Raw genomic sequence first — 19,869 nt, 5'->3', positions numbered from 1 at the left:
GACTATGCATTTTACTTCTTGCAGTGATTGTATAAGTCTGCATATATTTTTGGCAAAGAGTTCACTTTTCTTTACAAATTTTAAAGAATAAACTTTAACTTTACAAAGGTGTTTATACAATGAGGGCAAATTCAAGGAGACCACTTCTACAGCTTCTATATTTAAGCAGCAACCACGGAAATGTTGCTTTGTAAAACATAATATAATGTCACTTGTCCCTTGGTTTTGTTACTTGAGCACTTCAAACTTATTAAAAATTTGTTTTTTCACAAAGTCTCCCAGAAAATGTAAGAGAAAGGAACATTTCCCAACTAATTTTATGAGGCCAGCATTAGTTGGCCTCATAAAATCAGAAAAGATGTCACTGGCAAACTACAAATCAAGATTCCTCATGGATACAAAGCCAAAAATTCTTAACAAAAAATTATGGAAGCAAACTGTCAGCTCTCATATGATTAGATTCTGAATCAATCCTCAGGCAATAAAAAGAAAACCAAATCTATCCCTCAGAGGTAAAAAGGTACTATTTTTTTGTTATCACCTACCGCTGTTATAAAAAATATTTCTCCGTTGCAGAGTCGAGTACCACTTTCAAAGTCATGCTTATTTTTAGCAAAACCAGGAGTACCACCATTAAAGTCTTTACCACTAGCTTTTAATTCATTATTTCGTGGACTGTTGAAGGTATTTTCAGGGAGTAACTCTGAGAGATATGCATTCTTGGTACAACAAATTTTATCACCAACTCCAAATTCAAGTCTATTCTGATGGTTTCTGGGATAGAAAATAAGAATACAGTATGAGAGTTTGGAAAACCTTAATTTCATTTTCTTTATGCACTGACTCCCACTCAGATCTGATCCAGTTCTCAAAATAATTTCCACAGACTCTTTACATCACTTTTGGTCTCCAAAGGTCACCAAGAAATCAGGAGGCTCCCACAGTTGTGGTCTGATTACCTACACTCACTGAAGCACCTCAAACTCAATGACATTTCCCAGCTGACTTTTTCCCAAGCCAGAAATTTTGGCATAAAGGCTGATGTCTGACTTTCCCTTCACATTCCAAAAGTTACCAAAACTCTTATTGACTCTTCCTTTTAAATTCATCCTCTCCTCTCCAATCTCTGTTATCACTACTCCAATTCACGTTTCACACATTTGTACATATTTCTATTATAATAATTATGACACTGTATCAGAATAGCAGCAAATTGTAAGTGCTTTAGGTATGTTATTTCATTTCACCTTTACTACAACTTTACGAGGGAGATTCTGAGTAAGTATGCTCTCTTACTTACATGGAAAGGTGAAATTACCTGCTCAAGACTGAGACCCGGACTTGATGGCCCCAATCATGTGCTTTTTAACCCTTTGTTGGGGGTACCTATCATGGTTTTTTGTGTCTTTCCTCAATAGACAAGGAGATCCTCTAGTAACTTAAACATTTCCGGATTCTCTGCACTTAATAAATGGTATTATTATTATTAAGTGAAAGTCACTCAGTTGTATCCAACTCTTTGTGATCCCATGGGGTCGCTACGTGTCGGACACGACTAAGCAACTTCACTTTTACTTTTCACTTTCACACACTGGAGAAGGAAATAGCAACCCACTCCACTGTTCTTGCCTGGAGAATCCCAGGGACAGGGGAACCTGGTGAGCTGCCGTCTATGGGGTCGCAAAGAGTCAGACACGACTGAAGCAACTTAGCAGCAGCAGCAGGACTAATACAATCCATGGAATTCTCGAGGCCAGAATACTGGAGTGGGTAGCCTTTCCCTTCTCCAGGGGATCTTCCCAACCCAGGAATCAAACTGGGGTCTCCTGCATTGCAGGTGGATTCTCTACCAGCTGAGCCACAAGGGAAGCCCTATTGATAAATGCAAGAGAAGTTATGTAGCCTGTCCTATGTGTGAACAGCATGGCTTTTCTATTCATTTATTTCCCCGACAGATGTTCACCTAAGGTGCTCTCTGCAGGCATCCTGTTGCTAAGGTTCTTGAATACATTTCACACATATCTAATTTGAAAAACTGCCATAAATTCTCAAAGCTCAATCTGCAGAGGCTAGAGGTAGGAAGCCACAAGGACAATTTTATTCCTTATTTTTCTCATTACACTGATTACCAAAAATTCCTAAGGCTCTATATCATACTTAATTGAAGAGATCAGCTGACTTCACAATGGAGAAAAAAGATTTTTAAATATGCAACTACAATGAAAAACGTCAATGATAAACTACAATGATAAACAAACGAAAGTACAATGAATTCAGGAAGCACTGTCCTCACTTGATTAGATGTCCTGTGTAGTGCTTGCAACAGCAGGCGTTGATCACGTCACAGTCCTGCCTGCAACACAGGAAAATGCAAGGGTCACTTTAATGGAATCTCTTTTGCATAGATTTCTACTACCAACAATTATGATATATGGGGTTCTATCAAAAATTTCCAGAACTTTCCTCAGGAAAAGGTATTTAGTAATTTTGATTTAAATGTAAGTATTTCTTCCATTCAGATTTTCTATTAGTTACCAAATACAATATTTGGTAGAAAGAGCCCTCTCTCAGGAATTCTCTGGTGGTCCAGTGGTTGGGACTCAGTACTCTCACTGCCATTGGCCTGGTTCTATCCCTAGTCAGGGATTTAATATCCCGCAAATTGTGCAGTGTGACCAATAAATGAATGAACATGTGAATACCTCAAAATAAGAGAGGATTCACAGTGATGAACTACTAGAGTCTCCCATTTCAATAGCATCTAGATTAACAAGGTATGAAATTTAAAAGCTGCACTTTTAAAAACAATAAAATATTGTAAAGGCTTTACCTTCTAAATGCAATAAATTGTGATGTTTTCACATCTTCTAGGTCCTTTTCTTTGAGTAAAGTACTAACTGCAGAATATAAATCTGATAATTCGAGAAAAAGGTTAACACAGAAAAGCACTGAATTATAACATTGTTTCAATCAATCAGTTCAGTCTGACTCTCTGTGACCCCATGGACTGCAGCACATCAGGCTTCCCTGTCCATCACCAACTCCTGGAGCTTACTCAAACTCATGTCCATTGAGTCAGTAATACAATCCAACCATCTTATCCTCTGTTGTCCCCTTCTCCTCCCACCTTCAATCTTTCCCAGCATCAGGGTCTTTTCCAATGAGTCAGTTCTTCCCATCAGGTGGCCAAAGTACTGGAGTTTCAGCTTCAGCATCAGTCCTTACAATGAATATTCAGGACTGATTTCCTTTAGATGGACTGGTTGGATCTCCTTGCAGTCAAGGGACTCTCAAGAGTCTTCTCCAACACCACAGTTCAAAAGCATCAATTCTTCATCACTCAGCTTTCTTTATAGTCCAACTTCTCACATCCATACATGACTACTGGAAAAACCATACATTTGACTAGACAGACCTTTGTTGGCAAAGTAAAGTCTCTGCTTTTTAATATGCTGTCTAGGTTGGTCATAACGTTTCTTCCAAGGAGCAAGGATCTTTGAATTTCATGACTGCAGTCACCATCTGCAGTGATTTTGGAGCCCAAGAAAATAAAATCTCACTGTTTCCAGTGTTTCCCCATCTATTTGCCATGAAGTGATGGGACCAGATGCCATGATCTTAGTTTTCTGAATGTTGAGTTTTAATCCAACTTTCTCTCTCTCCTCTTTCACTTTCATCAAGAGGCTCTTTAGCTCTTCTTTGCTTTCTGCCATAAGGGTAGTGTCATCTGCATATATGAGGTTATTGATATTTCTCCTGGGAATCTTGATTCTACCTTGTGCTTCATCCAGCCCACATTTTGAATGATGTACTCTGCATATAAGTTAAATAAACAAGGTGACAATATATAGCCTTGATGTACTCCTTTTCCTATTTGGAACCATCCTGTTGTTCCATGTCCATTTCTAACCTTTATTTCTTGACCTGCATACAGATTTCTCAGGAGGCAGGTTAGGTGGTCTGGTATTCCCATCTCTTTAAAAATCTTCCATAATTTGTTGTCAGGTTGGATGGCATCACTGACTCAATGGACATGGGTCTGGGTGAACTCTGGGAGTTGGTGATGGACAGGGAGCCCTGGCATGCTGCGATTCATGGGGTCACAAAGAGTCGGACACGACTGAGCAACTGAACTGAACTGAACACAGTCAAGAGCTTTGGCATAGTCAATAAAGCAGAAGTAGATGTTTTTCTGGAACTCTCTTGCTTTTTGATGATCCAGTGGATGTTGGCAATTTGATCTCTGGTTCCTCTGCCTTTACTAAATCCAGCTTAAACATCTGGAAATTCACAGTTCACATACTGTTGAAGCTAGCTTGGAGAATTTTGAGCATTGCTTTGCTAGTGTGTGAGATGAGTGCAATTGTGCAGTAGTTTGAACATTTTTTGGCATTGTCCTTCTTTGGGACTGGAATGAAAACTGACCTTTTTCAGTCTTGTGGCCACTGCTGAGTTTTCCAAATTTGCTGGCATATTGAGTGCAGCACTTTCACAGCATCATGTTTTAGGATTTGAAACAGCTCAACTGGAATTCCATTGCCTCCACTAGCTTTGTTAGTAGTGACCCTTCCTAAGGCCCACTTGACTTCACATTCCAGGATGTCTGGCTCTAGGTGAGTGATCACACCATCATGGTTATCTGGGTCATGAAGATCTTTTTTGTACAGTTCTTCCGTGTGTTCTTTCCACCTCTTGTTAATATCTTCTGCTTCTGTTAGGTCCATACCATTTCAGTCCTTTATTGTGCCCATCTTTGCATGAAATGTTCCCTTGGTATCTCTAATTTTCTTGAAGAGATCTCTAGTCTTTCCCATTCTATTGTTTTCCTCTATTTCTTTGCACTGATCACTGAGGAAGGCTTTCTTATCTCTCTTTGCAATTCTTTGGAATGCTGCATTCAAATGGGTATATCTTTCCTTTTCTCCTTTGCCTTTGGCTTCTCTTCTTTTCTCAGCTATTTGTAAGGCCCTCTCAGACAACCATTTTGCCTTTTGGCATTTCTTTTTCTTGGGGATGGTTTTGATCACTGCCTCCTGTACAATGTCACAAACCTCTGTCTGTAGTTCTTCAGGCACTCTATCAGATCTAATCCCTTGAATCTAGTTCTCACTTCCACTGTATAATTGTAAGGGATTTGATTTAGGTCATACCTGAACCGTCTAGTGGTTTAAGTCTGAATTTGGCAATAAGGAATTCATGATCTGAGCCACAGTTAGCTCCCAGTCTTGTTTTTGCTGACTGTATAGAGCTTCTCCATCTTTGGCTGCAAAGTATATAACCAATCTGATTTCACTATTGACCATCTGGTGATGTCCATGTGTAGAATCTTCACTTGTGTTGTTGGAAGATGGTGTTTGCTATGACCAGAGTGTTCTCTTGGCAAAACTCTGTTTGCCTTTGACCTGCTTCATTTTGTACTACAAGGTCAAATTTGCCTGTTACTCCAGGTATCTCTTGACTTCCTACTTTTGCATTCCACTCTCCTATAATGAAAAGGACATCTTTTTTGGGTGTTAGTTCTAGGAGGTCTTCATAGAACAATTCCTGGTTGGAGCATAGACTTGGATTACTTTGATATTGAATGGCTTGCCTTGGAAATGAACAGAGATCATTCTGTCATTTTTGAGACTACATCCAAGTACTATATTTCAGACTCTTTGGTTGACTATGAGGGCTATTCCATTTCTTCTAAGGGATTCCTGCCCACAGCAGTAGATATAATGGTCATCTGACTTAAATTCACATCCCAGTCTATTTTAGTTCGCTGATTTCTAAAATGTGAATGTTCACTTTTGCCATATCCTGTTTAATCACTTCCAATTTGCTTTGATTCATGAACCTAACATTCCAGAGTCCTATGCAATATTGCTCTTTACAGCACTGGACTTTACTTCTATCAGCAGTCACATCCACAACTAGGTGTTGTTTTTGCTTTGGTTCCGTCCTTTCATTCTTTCTGGAGTTATTTCTCCACTGATCTCCAGTAGCATATTGGGCACCTACTGACCTGGGGAGTTCATCTGTCAGTGTCCTATCTTTTTGCCTTTTCATACTCTTCAATGGGTTCTCCAGGCAAGAATACTGAAGTGGTTTGCCATTCCCTTCTCTAGTGGACCACTTTTTGTCAGAACTCTCCACCCTTGTCCGTCTTGGGCTGCCCCACATGGCATGGCTCACAGTTTCAGTGAGTTAGACAAGGCTGTGGTCCATGTGATCAGTTTGATTAGTTTTCTACAATTGTGGTTTTCATTCTGTCTGCCCTCTGGTGGATACGAATAACAGGCTTGTGGAAGCTTCCTGATGGGAGAGACTGACTGAGGCAAACTCATTCAGAATTCCTGCTGAGGGGTCTCATCAAATGGGATACAGGTTCACCATGGGAGCATCAACCTTATTTGCTTCATCAGCCAGAACAAAAGAAAACAGAATGAAGGCAGTGTTCCAGACATTCTTTCTTAACCACTAGCCCAGACAGCTCCTAATTTGTAGTATTATCACTGAATATTTATCGATGGTTTGTGAATGCTAAATTTAAAGTATGAGCAAGAGGACAAAATATGTAACCGAATTATTAACGGATGACTTCTGTTTTAAGCTCTGGTGGCACTAGTGGTCACCAGTTATAGTCTGAGAATCTTATATGCTTTGCATCTGTGATTTGATCTTTAATTCAATCATCACAATATGCATATAATGCATGTATTATTATACCCAGAGCTGACATTTAGCTGATACAGACCTGTATAAAATAGGGAGATATTTCTATAGTATCTAGACTAGAGAACAGCTACTCCCCAAACACCACAAAGCCCTCCCTCACACCCCAACCATGTGGTTCCCTCCTCCAGAATCCCTAGATCTCCCCATGATTCAACAGCTAATAGGTTAACCCTGACACAGGAAGGGCATCTATTCCAATAGTGACCAGACTCTGCCAGCTATTAAATAGTTTAACTCTCACCACTGACTACATCCTTGCTACGAAAGTGAAACTGAGGCCCTTGGAAGTAAAAGAAGTTTTCCAGCAGGGTAGGGTGGCCAGCCTCCCTCTTATAGCACTCAGATCACTGACAGTGATAATGTCCACTTACAACTTGTCCTTCCTCACAGCCTGAGAAGCTGGCTTCCTCTCATCTCTCTTAGCAATGTTACAAATCAGGGAACATTTCTCAAGAAAGAAGATATAAAAATTGGGGAAAAAATATTTGGGGCTTTTAGGTCTTTCCCTCACAGATAAATCAAAAGGGAATGAAAAAGCCCAGTACTTGTAAGCCTTGCTCTAGGAAGACTGAATTAGTTGCTCATGGAGCCCTTCATTTTTCAGATGAAGAAAGGGTTATCAGTAAAACATGGCCAACACTCAGCTTACCTCCAGCCAAGCCCTGCTTGCAAAGGTCTCCCAGAGCCCTGTTTTCTTTCACACATACAGGATCATGCTGTTCTGCTCCTTGATTTGTTCACTCTCCCTACATCTTCCAGATCAATATACACACTGTATTTCCTTGATTCTAAGATATGCATTTTTTCTCACATTTTAACATCATTGGAATTCCAGCCCAGCTATGAAGCCTGTCTCAGGGCTTTGTATCTTGCAATAATAGGAATAACTGGGTAATTTATTAAGAAATACTTATTACTTAAGTGTTAAGTAATAATACTTAATTATTCATGAAAAAGTACTATATGCCTCTCTAATGAGTATTTATTCAATTCTCTTAAAGAGACTCATTTTCCAGCTGAAGTTTATAATTAAGATAGAGAAACAGCATCAGCTAAGCTCTGCTACCATTCTGAAACTTTTTTTTTAAGAACATTCTCATTAATGTAAAGAATGAGTGCCAGAAATAAAACTAAACTTATTTCAAGTAGATCTAAATGGAATAGCAGAGAAAGAAAGTTTCTTAACCATAGCTGTCTCATTTTCTTCAATTGTACTGATATCTACTATGAACTAAGCTGTGGTGAGGATAAACATTATCTAAATTATTCACAAAATGTGGAATAAAAAACAAGCCAAAAAACAATACACAGCTTATAATCCAATTTATATAAAACTAAATTGGTCTGTGTATGCATGGCAACCCACTCCACTATTCTTGCCAGGAGAATCCCACGGACAGGGCAGCCTGGCAGGCTACAGTCCATAGGGTTGCACAGAGTCGGACATGACTGAAGTGACTTAGCATATACACATGGATCTAATTAAGTTTTATAAAGATAAACACCAAGTTCTTCCTATGGATGTAACTTTTATGGGAGTTGACTCAGGGGAAGAGGAGTGGGAATGATTAAAGGAAATATTAATTTTTATTTCAAACGCTTCTGTACCATTTGACTTCTGTTAAGGAATATAAATGATTTCTATAATTAAAAAAAAACACCACCAAGAACACATTTATAGAATCTGATTATTACACGATCTCATTTAAAAAAAGAATATTGTAACGTGTGAATGAACACTAACCCAAGGGAACTGAGATGGGACACACACAGAGGAGGAAAGGTTTACAGATAAAGTTGGATGTCAATGAATGTCACAAGCCGAGTGAAAGCTGCCAAGTAATAAGCACATAATTTGAAGAACTGTGGCAACTACAATAAATTCTCAATAATAACCATTTAAATCTTCACCAATTCAATTTTGACTAAACCACTACACTATTTTTAAAAGCTTGCTAAGCAAGTTTATAATATAAAGATTCAAAGGTATAATCTATTTAAATAAATTCATTTGGAGTAATAATTTAATATCTATTATTTACAAAAAAATAACATTTACATGACTCAACCAGTCCATTCTAAAGGAGATCAGTCCTGGGTGTTCATTGGAAGGACTGATGTTGAAGCTGAAACTCCAATACATTGGCCACCTGATGTGAAGAGCTGACTCGTTTGAAAAGACCCTGATGCTGGGAAAGATTGAGGGCAGGAGAAGAAGGGGACGACAGAGAATAAGAAGGTTGGATGGCATCACCGACTCAATGGACATGAGTTTGAGTAAACTCCGGGAGTTGGTGATGGACAGGGAGGCCTGGCGTGCTGCAGTCCATGGGGTCAACAAGAGTCAGATACAAAGAGTCGGACTGAACTGATTTACAAAAAAAATAACATTTACATAGCTCCTCAAAACTGACAAATTCCCTCAACCTTCACAACTGTTCCATGCTGTCGCTGTGACCCCCATTTTACCAATGGTGGAGTGATGAGACACGAGTCATACACACAGGGAGAAGAGTCCCTTGTCCCATGCATTTTCTCAATCCTATCACACTGTTACCCTAATACTAATTAGAAGTGATGTTTGTCCATTTTATTAGAAACTGAACTGTTAGGAACTCAGCTTAGCAACAGTTTGACAGCCATTACTTTTGTTTCACAAATGTCCTCAAAACAACAAATGTTTCCAATTGCTGTAAAAAAAAAAAGCTTCATTCACTAAGAATAAACTTGGGATTACTGGGGCTTTTGCTTTATTGTAAACTAATCATCTTCGGCCCTGGGGTCAGGAAGATCCCCTGGAGGAGGAAATGGCAACCCACTCCAGTATTCTTGCCTAGAGAATCCCATGGGCAGAGGAAGCCTGGCAGGCTACAGTCCATGGGGGTCACAAAGAGTCAGACATAACTGAGCAACTGAGCACAGCACAGCAATCTAATCATCTACATCCACTTATTTACTCAACAAATATTTACTAAGTCCTTTAGTATGCATGAGCTTACTTCTTTACAAAATTTGAAAGTAATCTGCTTTTGATGATTAATAAATTTATTAAATTAATACATTAATTTATTTTCAGTGCCTAATGTTTTACTAGCAATATTTATATTACTGTCAAATAAAATTACAAGTAGTTATTTAATAACTGAATTATAAAACTGAAATATTTAACCCTATATAACATAAAAGTTTATACTTACAAGACTGATGATCACTTTTTGAGGACTGAGAACTGGCATCTTCTTCTGGGAGTCTGACAAAAATAAATGATTTATCTTGTACTGAGACAGGGAATGTCAGATTATCAGAGATATTCAACTCTGCATCAAATGTTGGAAACTGGCGTCTTGAGATTCTTAAACAAAGATAAAATAATACACCAAGAACATTAGCATCCAAAAATGTGTCTTCACATACGAGCAGAGATAATGTCATTATAACAGTATCTGTGAATAGGTTATAAACAGGGTGAAAAGGCCACCCATACATGCATTATAAATACTAAATGAGTTTCAAAACAGACTTAGCCAAGACCACAATGCTACATTTATCCATCAGTCCCCTACTCCTAGCACATTTAAAGTATTAGAAAAAATTTACCAAGCAACATTCTGAGAACTTGATCTACTTTTCTCCAAACCACAAAAGAACCACACAAGGTAGGTATTATCCTCATTTCATAGATAAAGCAGCATGATGCTTAGTTAACTACAGTGGGGATGTCCAAGATCACAGAGGTGGAAAGCAGAAGAGCTCGATGGAAATTTGGACCCAATGAGCTCCATATTTCTTTCTATTTAAATTAATTTAGACTCTCTGGGGCTTTTCCATACATATACATTACACTCTTTCTTTTCTCCTTTCTTCTATTATATATCATATCTATGGGCTCATCTTCTCAACTGAACCAAGTATCAGCATCTTCTCTTTGCTTCTATCCCCTTCTCAATCATTTTTTATTCTTGTACACCCCAAGATTAGCAAGCCATAACAGAAAACATAGTAAGGGCCAGTGGCATGATCACACTAGAATCCCTCCTTGGCTATTTGTTAGAAAACTGACTCCCCATAAAGACCAACCTCAGCCTAGCTATCAAAGGTCTAACCCTCCTGTGTGTCATCTTCAACCCTTCCCAAAATGGTGGGGAGAAGGAAGGAGAGAGGAGAAGGCTGGCCCTGCTGAACTATCCCAGGTTTAACTTGGGGTGCTGAGAATCACCATGGATTTCCTGTTCTGCTTCTGACCCAGGACATGTAACACTTCTTTCTCTGTTCATGGTATCACTGGGACTCATCTGTCATTAATCACTTGGTGATGATGACCAAGAACAAATGATGAAAGGAGCACAGCTCAAAAGATATTGAAAAAGTTACTAAAAGGAATTCCTAAGTTTCAGAGAAAATTGAGTTCTAAGACATCTAATGTGCTTCATATTCTTCCAAAGATTTCTAGACTTTAAAATGACCAATCACTCTTTCTCGACTCCATCTTCGTAGTAGTGGCAGCGGTGTCCGCGATCTAGTCACCAACATGCAGCTTTTTGTCCGCGCCCAGGAGCTACACACTCTCGAGGTGACCGGCCAGGAGACGGTCACCCAAATCAAGGCTCATGTAGCTTCGTTGGAGGGCATCGCTCCAGAAGATCAAGTCCTGCTCCTGGCTGGCACGCCCCTAGAGGATGAGGCTACTCTGGGCCAGTGTGGGGTGGAGGCTCTGAGCACTGTGGAAGTAGCCGGCCGCATGCTTGGAGGTAAAGTCCATGGTTCTCTGGCCCGTGCTGGGAAAGTGAGAGGTCAGACTCCCAAGGTGGCCAAGCAAGAGAAGAAAGAAGACGGGCAGGGCCAAGAGGCGTATGCAGTACAACCGGTGCTTTGTCAATGTTGTGCCCACCTTTGGCAAGAAGAAGGGCCCTAATGCTAACTCCTAAGTCCTCTGTAATCTTGGCTTTCTCTAATAAAGCCACTCAACTCAGTCATAAAAAAATAAATAAATAAATAAAATGACCAATCATCTACCAATATTCCAAAACCGAGGTTGCCTTTATGTAGGGGCAGAAGAGTTACAGGTGAAGAATATTACACATCAACTACATTATTTTTCTTACTGTCTCAATATGAATCTGTATCATCTACACTATTCCTATCCATTCTTTCTCTACCTCTCTGTTCCTCCAGGGTAGACAGGGACAGGGAGATAGTTTTTGCTGACATCCAAGCAAGAAAATGTTTAGACAACAAAAACAGCATCTTGTAGTCTAATGCAATATCCTGTCCTACTGAATATCTGAACCAGATAGCTACTGCAAAGACCTCCATATAAGCTATCAAGTTTTCCATCTATCATTAAAGAAATAGGAACTCTTCTGACAGAAAACAAATCATCATAAAGAAAGTACTCTTAAAAAAAAAAAAGTACTTCTTTGAGCAAAATCTACCTTTCAATTTAATTTTACATTAATTAGTAAGTCATTTTTGGTCCTCAAGTACAGTCAAAAATCTAGTTCCAGATTCTAAGCCCCAGATGGATACATACCAGGTCCAATGGCAGGACAGAGGTACAAAAAATGTTGTGCAAAGAAGACCTAAGATTTCTTTGGTGACTTCTAGCATGAAATGAAGTTTCATGCTAAATTTGTGATCATAGCAACAGTTCAGGACCCCTATTGTGTTTTTACACCAATCAACTATAAACCTCTGCCATTCAGTTGATTGCCCCATGATCCCAAGAATTCCCTAAGCAACGGCTAGTGATAAAGTAGAACCAAAAATAATGCCATGCAGATACAGAAATAAAGGATGCACTACAGCCAATAAAAGGAAAATGAAACCAGAAAAAAAAAATAAAAAAAATAGCAACTTGTAAGAGTTGGAAACAAAGATAAATTGTGGTCCACAGAATAAAACAGTTTCTTAATATTCTGTAGCCCCATTATATCTATTACAGAGGATTACTCTAAAGGCTTATGCAAAGATTATGGGAACAGAAGGATTCTTTCCTACTCTTGAAGTCATATGCCACAGGTACCACCAGGATTCATCGAGGAGTAAAACATCTTTTTATGCTTTGGGTTCTCCCCTTATAAAAATTACAGGGAATGTATTCCCCACTTGGCCCTTGAATTCTAATGAACTCATTTCCAATTCTCTGTTCCCCTTGGGTTTATTCTGGTGTCTAAGCTTGATGCAACTTTATTTCACAAATATACTTTTAAAATGTAGAAAACATATTTATTCTTAAACTTCAACAGCAATTTCAGTTCAGTTCAGTTCAGTCACTCAGTCGTGTTCGACTCTTTGCGACCCCATGAATCGCAGCATGCCAGGCCTCCCTGTCCATCACCAGGTCCTGGAGTTCACCCAAACTCACGTCCATTGAGTCAGTGATGCCATCCAGCCATCTCATTTTCTGTCTTCCCCTTTTCCTCCTGCCCCCAATCCCTCCCAGCATCAGAGTCTTTTCCAAAGAGTCAACTCTTCGTATGAGGTGGCCAAAGTACTGGAGTTTCAGCTTTAGCATCATTCCTTCCAAAGAAAACCCAGGGCTGATCTCCTTCAGAATGGACTGGTTGGATCTCCTTGTAGTCCAAGGGACTCTCAAGAGTCTTCTCCAAAGAAAACCCAGGGCTGATCTCCTTCAGAATGGACTGGTTGGATCTCCTTTCAATCCAATCTCAAGAGTCTTCTCCAAAACCACAGTTCAAAAGCATCAATTCTTCAGCACTCAGCTTTCTTCACAGTCCAACTCTCACATCCATACATGACCACAGGAAAAACCATAACCTTGACTAAACGGACGTTTGTTGGCAAAATAATGTCTCTGCTTTTCAATATGCTATCTAGGTTGGTCATAACTTTCCTTCCAAGGAGTAAGTGTCTTTTAATTTCATGGCTGCAATCACCATCTGCAGTGATTTTGGACCCCACAAAAATAGTCTGACACTGTTCCACTGTTTCCCCATCTATTTCCCATGAAGTGATGGGAACAGATGCCATGATCTTCATTTTCTGAATGTTGAGCTTTAAGCCAACTTTTTCACTCTCCTCTTTGACTTTCATCAAGAGGCTTTTTAGTTCCTCTTCACTTTCTGCCATAAGGGTGGTGTCAACAACAATTTATGTTGGGCCAATAATGAAAAATATTAATTTTTCTTTTCTAACTATGGGACAAAAAATATACATATACTGAAAGACAGAAAAGTTTTGCTAAAAGAGTATAGTAAGCATACTGCACTGAATCACCTTAATTCAAAAGCCTGTATTTTCCCTTTATTTCCAATACAACAGAAAGAAAACACAGAATTTTAGTCATAATATACCTTGTAGCATTGTCCACAATTAGTTCAGATTCTGCTCTATGGTTTGTCTTTAGTTCAATAGCACAATTTCTTGATTTAAGAGTTTCAAAAAGATCTTTCAGCAAGTTACCAGGCTCAATGCTAGGTAACTGTCTAACATCACCTGAAAAGCAGAAAAAGCAGATACAGTAGGTTTTAAGTAACTAGGATCTTAAAATTGAGAAATTATTTTTATTTCTCCCTTCTGATAAATGCTATAATTATAAAGACTTACTCTGAGAAAAAAAGAAAAAAAAATCTTTGTTTAAAATTACTTAAGAACATTAAGTCTTCAAAAATATTCAACAACAAAAGCATTCCAATTAAACAATATAAAGTATAAAAACAGTGATAACATGGTAAGGTAAAATGTGAATTGAACTTTTTTCATATGTTTACAGATATGTGTTGGGGCATATATTTTCACCAACATGTAAAGACAAAAATAGGTCTTAGGTAATTTAGTCATTTATTCAATCCTGCTCAATGTCTTACTAAACATGGAAAAATTTATGGCCTCAAATAAATAAAATTAACATTAAAATGTGAAATAAATCCAGTGCATTTAATAACAGATAAATTTCAGTAATGTAATGATAATGTTCTGCTCTATTACACATCTTTTTACTTTAAACAAACAAGCAAATCCTAGAGAAAAGAGAAACTATTTTCTGGGAAACTGAGAGAATGCTCAACTATTAAAAGAATCAACTGCTTATACAATATTCTCAAATACCTAAAACAATAATTTATAAATATATTGATTCTCTCATTGCAATTTTATTTTCTCCTCCATTAAATCATATAGTCTACATGTCAGTACTATCCAATAGAATCTAACTAAATCTCACCAAAATTGGAACAGACTTAAGCTAGTGAGGTTTCATTTGCACTATTAGCTTAAAATCATAAAACTACTTTTAAGTGGTCTATCGTTCAGACTTTTTATTATTTCCAAATGATCTACATCCTGATTTACTCTGAGTCTGTGACAGTTCTACTATTTTAATAGTCATCATTTAGGTAATTACTGTAACCCCTCACAAGTGTATTTCATTCACAACCTAGCTTGCTAATAATTAACCGAAACAAAAAGCCACTGAGCTGATACAGGTGGTCAAATGAACTCAGTGTGCCTTTAGTGTGGGCTCTGAAAATGCCTTCTCGCCTGTAGGATATGGATATTAAAACACTGAAATGGTATAAACAAGCTACTGTGTGTGTGTGTGTGGGTGTGTGTATGCGTGCTCAGTCGTGTCTGACTCTTTGCGACCCTATGGACAGTAGCCTGCCAGACTCCTCTGTCTATGGGATTTTCCAGGCAAGAATACCAGAGTGGGTTGCCATTTCCTTCTCCAGGGGATCTTCCCAACCGAGGGATTGAACCCATGTCTCTGGTGAGACTCCTGCATTGGCAGGTGGATTCTTTACCAATGAACCACCTGGAAAACCCCAAAACAACCTACTAATCACAGTGATTTGAACCAAACAATTAGGATTCCAATAATATTTTAACTTACCAAGGATAATAAGTTTAGAAAGTTTGGAGTGCTCACACAATAAATTTAAAACCGACTTGAAGATTGCTACAGATACCAAACTCCCTTCATCCACAACCAGAACTCTAACCGAAGAAAATTTCCATGGCCTGTTCTTGGTCTTTTTTTTTTCCTTCCATAAATAGAAACTATAATTGACCTACAAGCAAAGTATGACATTTCTAAATTCAGGTTAAAAAATTCACCCAAAAAAAAAAAAAAAAAATTTAACAACATGTTCTTTTAAAATAAAACTCTTAAATGGGGAAGGGATGGGGAGGATATAGGTACAATAACATGGGGGAAAAGATGAAAGAAATAGAGAACACAAAAGTTATAGAATGGAAAAATAGAGGAAATAGTTCAAAAAATTGCTTCCTAGTGAGTACTTAATGTGTTTAATTCCACAAACAGCGCTCTTGCACCACCAGAATCCCAACCGTTTGCTTACCACTCCTGAGTGCTAAGCAGAGTGAGCTCCCTGCTCTTTCCAACTGCAATTAAACCTTCTCTTGGCCTTCGGAGATAGCCCAAACACTTAAGCCTCACTCTTCTCTCAACTAGAATACTCCATTCTGGAAATAAAGGGCTGCCTGCCTGAACTAACTATAAAAATATTATTTTTCTTCAAGTACTTCCCCAACACTGAAAAACTACCACCACTACAACCAACAAGACAACTAAAAAAAAAAAAAAAACCCTATTACAGAGGTAAAAATATTTACTATTAAATTTACAACCAGAGAATGTTAAATATTTTTGGTGTATATCATTCAAAAAATGTTTCTATGTTGTTTATATATATATGTGCAGTGTGTGTGTGTGTGTGTGTATGCTCATTGTCACTAAAAAATTATCTGCATTATCTGCTGGTATCCCTAGCCCAAAAATGATAAATAAATGATATAACAACCACCTCAGGGCTCTCCTGAGCCTAAACATAGCTTCAGAAATGTCCTCCCAGCATTCCAACCCAATATTAAGATACTACTAATTGATCAGAGTTGGAACATAAGATGAAAATCAGTAATGATCCTTCTCTGGCCTCTCCTCTTCTAATTCAGTCCTTCAGACTAACCAGACATGAAGGCATAATGGACAAAATCATACACTGATAAGAAGATTCCCCCACCAATGAGCTACATTGAACTTCTCTAGCACTATGCTCACTCATGTGATAAATGTAACGCAAAAGTAATTTCTGAGATGGCACGTGGGTCTATGAAGGGATCTTCTCGACCCAGGGATCAAAACCGGGTCTCCTGCATTGCAGGTAGATTCTTTACCACCTGAGCCACCAGGGAATCCCATGATTCTAGGCAGCCTTCCTCAGAGCTGCTTTCTCCATTTCACTCTTTTGCCTGGGAACCTAAATGACTCCCCAGTAATCAAGTCCAGGCTTGTTTGTTAGGTGTTCAAAGTCTGTAGTAAATAAAGGAATCGTGGCACGGTGGAAAGAGCAGCAAGCTGGGAGGTTACAAACATGAAGCCCAGGGCGAGCTCTGCCCTTGGTTAAGTTTGGGGCCAACTGTTTAACATCCTCAAATTTCTACTGGCTCTTCTGTAAAATGCAGATAACATCATTTTCCCACTTCACTCCTTTGTCAACGACTTTATGAAACAGGAAAATATAAACTTTAAAGCTCAAATTCCCAGTCTAAACCAAGTGCAATCTCCATTATTTTACACACACTTCATTCCATTCAACAAAGTCCCCTCAAAATCTCTACACCCTCTTGATGATTTTCCTCAATGCCTCTGGGAAGGCCTTTCCCTTAAATAAAACATTCTTTTACCTGAGCTTCACCATCCATTAGACTCCAATTATTTTTTCCTTCAGAAATCTTCCAAGGACTAAGTTCCTTGATCTATAAAATGGCAGGTCAGAGCTAAAGGAAACTCTCCAACTCTTTATAAGTTCAAAACTTCATAACTCTCAACTACAGCCACAGCTATTTTTTTCAAGCATCTTAATTCATTTGAAATGCTTATTATACAACCACTATTTGCCAGGCACTGTTGTAGGCAGAAGAGATAAAGCACTAAACCAGATGACCCAAGTTTTCACTTTCACAGAGCTTTCATTCCACAGAATGTGGACTCTGACATGTTTGTAACCAGTCGCAATGAGAACAGGGCCATATACCAGAATCAAAACTAACTACAGCATTGCTGCTGCTGCTAAGTCACTTCAGTCGTGTCCGACTCTGTGTGACCCCATAGACGGCAGCCCACCAGGCTCCCCCGTCCCTGGGATTCTCCAGGCAAGAACACTGGAGTGGGTTGCCATTTCCTTCTCCAATGCATGAAAGTGAAAAGTGAAAGTGAAGTCGCTCAGTCGTGTCCGACTCTAGTGACCCCATGGACTGCAGCCCACCAGGCCCCTCCGTCCATGGGATTTTCCAGGCAACAGTACTGGAGTGGGGTGCCATTGCCTTCTCCTAACTACAGCATTAAGCATACACTTTAGTTGACTTTTTTTATCATAATAAGACTGTCTTAAAGAAGGAAGCAGCACAGTGATAGCATGAGCACCTACTTCCCTGTAAACAGTTAACAGTTTATAGACTGGCTGTTTTGAGTCGCATTGAGTTAAATTAGCTGTCTCCACCCTTTTTGGCACCAGGGACTGTTTTCATGGAAGACAATTTTTTCATGGACAGATGGGGGCAGGAGGAGGGTGTGATGGTTTCAAGATGATTCAAGATTCAAGGGCATTACATTTACCGCACACTTTATTTCTAATCGAATGCTGCAGCTGATCAGATAGGAGGCACCAGTCCATGGCCTGGAAGCTGGGGCATCTCTGATCTAAATGATTAGCTACCACAAGGTAAGGGTCTAGAAAACATTCAATAAATGCCCACTAATTGTTGTCAGGAAGAAATGAAAAATAAAATCATTAAGTCCATCTTTAACTGTTTTATGTGTAGAAAAAATGTAAGAGGTTTTACCTGACATAGTGTATAAGCATTAAAACCAGTTTTCTGTCTCAGTAAGCCAGCTGCTTTCCCTGTAGGTGCCGTAAGTAAAACTTCTATAGCCTTGTCCAGTTTCTGCTGACTTTGCTTGGTGAAGGTGATCCATTCTTCTGGTACATTCCAGTCTTGTTCAAAATCTTTGCAAGCTTTTTCACTTCTTTTTCTTCCAACAACTCTATGTGCTTAAAAAGCTGGCTAACAATTGTGGTCTTCCCACAACCACCTTTCCCACTTATGACTGTCACAGCATTGGAGCAAATCATGTCCAGAGCAGTCATCTGGTCCTGATCCAGTTGACCCTCACTCATTTCTGCATTCACTTCCTTTTCACCATCATCCCAAATATGGTCACTGCTGTCTTGCGTGTCCAAAATATCCACAAGATCTTCTAATCTTATTTCATCAGGTTTACTTTTATTCAGTGTATCACCACTTCCTGAATTCTCAGGTCTTGTGGTGCAAATAGACGCAAGCACCTTTTTGACATCAACCTGTAATTGCCATGGAGGCCTGGTCATCAAGTCACAGACTGAAGAGGCAATGCCTCTCTCAGCCTGGTAAAGGTCATAAAGAAAGACACAGCCCTTCTCATACGTCACCACGCCAATATCCTTCAAGAACTTCAGAGACTGCCAAGCATCGTGAAAAGACATGAGGTCCGACAGTTGAAAAGTTAAGTCAGCTTCTTCAACACACGTGTGCCCCTGCTCTCTACATATCTGTTTCAGGTGAGAATATATTATTAATGCATTCTTTTCCAAATCTGTCATTAACTGGAAAAGAGACTTGCATTGACGAAATGACGTCCAATTTGCTTCACATCGCAAAAGCTTCAGTTCTCTGTAGGTTATCTTTAAGAAAATAAAGTTCATATTGTTTTATAAGAGTGATAAAGACTGATAACTATTACGAGAATTACAGTGAAAACTATGGCATTTATTAATAATTTTTAAGTTCTAGAAGACATGTGTTTCAATGAAATTTGGAGGAGAAAAACTATGTACCTAACACATCACTATTTTTTTAATTAATTTTACTGTGATTAGAGATCTATATAATGCTCTAATTAAAATTATATTTTCTCAAAGCAATACATACGCAGTTTTAAAAGTCAAGTAACACTAAGAGCCTTATCACAAAATATATGAATCCCTGACTTACCCTTTCCATGATTTCTAAAGGCAACACCTCCAACACTTTTAGCTATTTCTTCCAGAATTTATCTCCACATTTCTAAGTATTGTTTATACTATTCTTTAATTAAAAAAAAAAAAATTAGATAATTAATGTTACCTCCTT

The 19,869-nt window shown here is 38.7% G+C and overlaps 2 protein-coding genes across 2 annotated transcripts in view; one reads left to right on the top strand and one right to left on the bottom strand.

Moving 5' to 3' along the window:
* Positions 1–19,869, bottom strand: part of HELB (DNA helicase B) — a 46,799-nt gene that overhangs the window by 20,917 nt on the left and 6,013 nt on the right. Inside the window, 8 exon segments of the mRNA XM_070370550.1 lie at positions 546–774; positions 2,294–2,353; positions 2,831–2,912; positions 9,918–10,072; positions 14,034–14,175; positions 15,572–15,749; positions 18,544–18,716; positions 18,719–19,421. Coding sequence (XP_070226651.1) covers positions 546–774; positions 2,294–2,353; positions 2,831–2,912; positions 9,918–10,072; positions 14,034–14,175; positions 15,572–15,749; positions 18,544–18,716; positions 18,719–19,421 — 1,722 coding nt within the window.
* Positions 11,181–11,689, top strand: LOC102272228 (ubiquitin-like protein FUBI). The gene is given in 2 exon segments (XM_070369959.1): positions 11,181–11,541; positions 11,543–11,689. Coding segments are annotated over 2 exon segments (396 nt in total). The 5' UTR covers positions 11,181–11,248; the 3' UTR covers positions 11,646–11,689.

Source organism: Bos mutus, chromosome 5, assembly GCF_027580195.1.
Source record: "Bos mutus isolate GX-2022 chromosome 5, NWIPB_WYAK_1.1, whole genome shotgun sequence".
In the NCBI taxonomy this organism is placed as follows: Eukaryota; Metazoa; Chordata; class Mammalia; order Artiodactyla; family Bovidae; genus Bos; species Bos mutus.
Note: the sequence above shows the minus strand (reverse complement) of the source record. Positions and strands in the feature narration are given on the sequence as shown.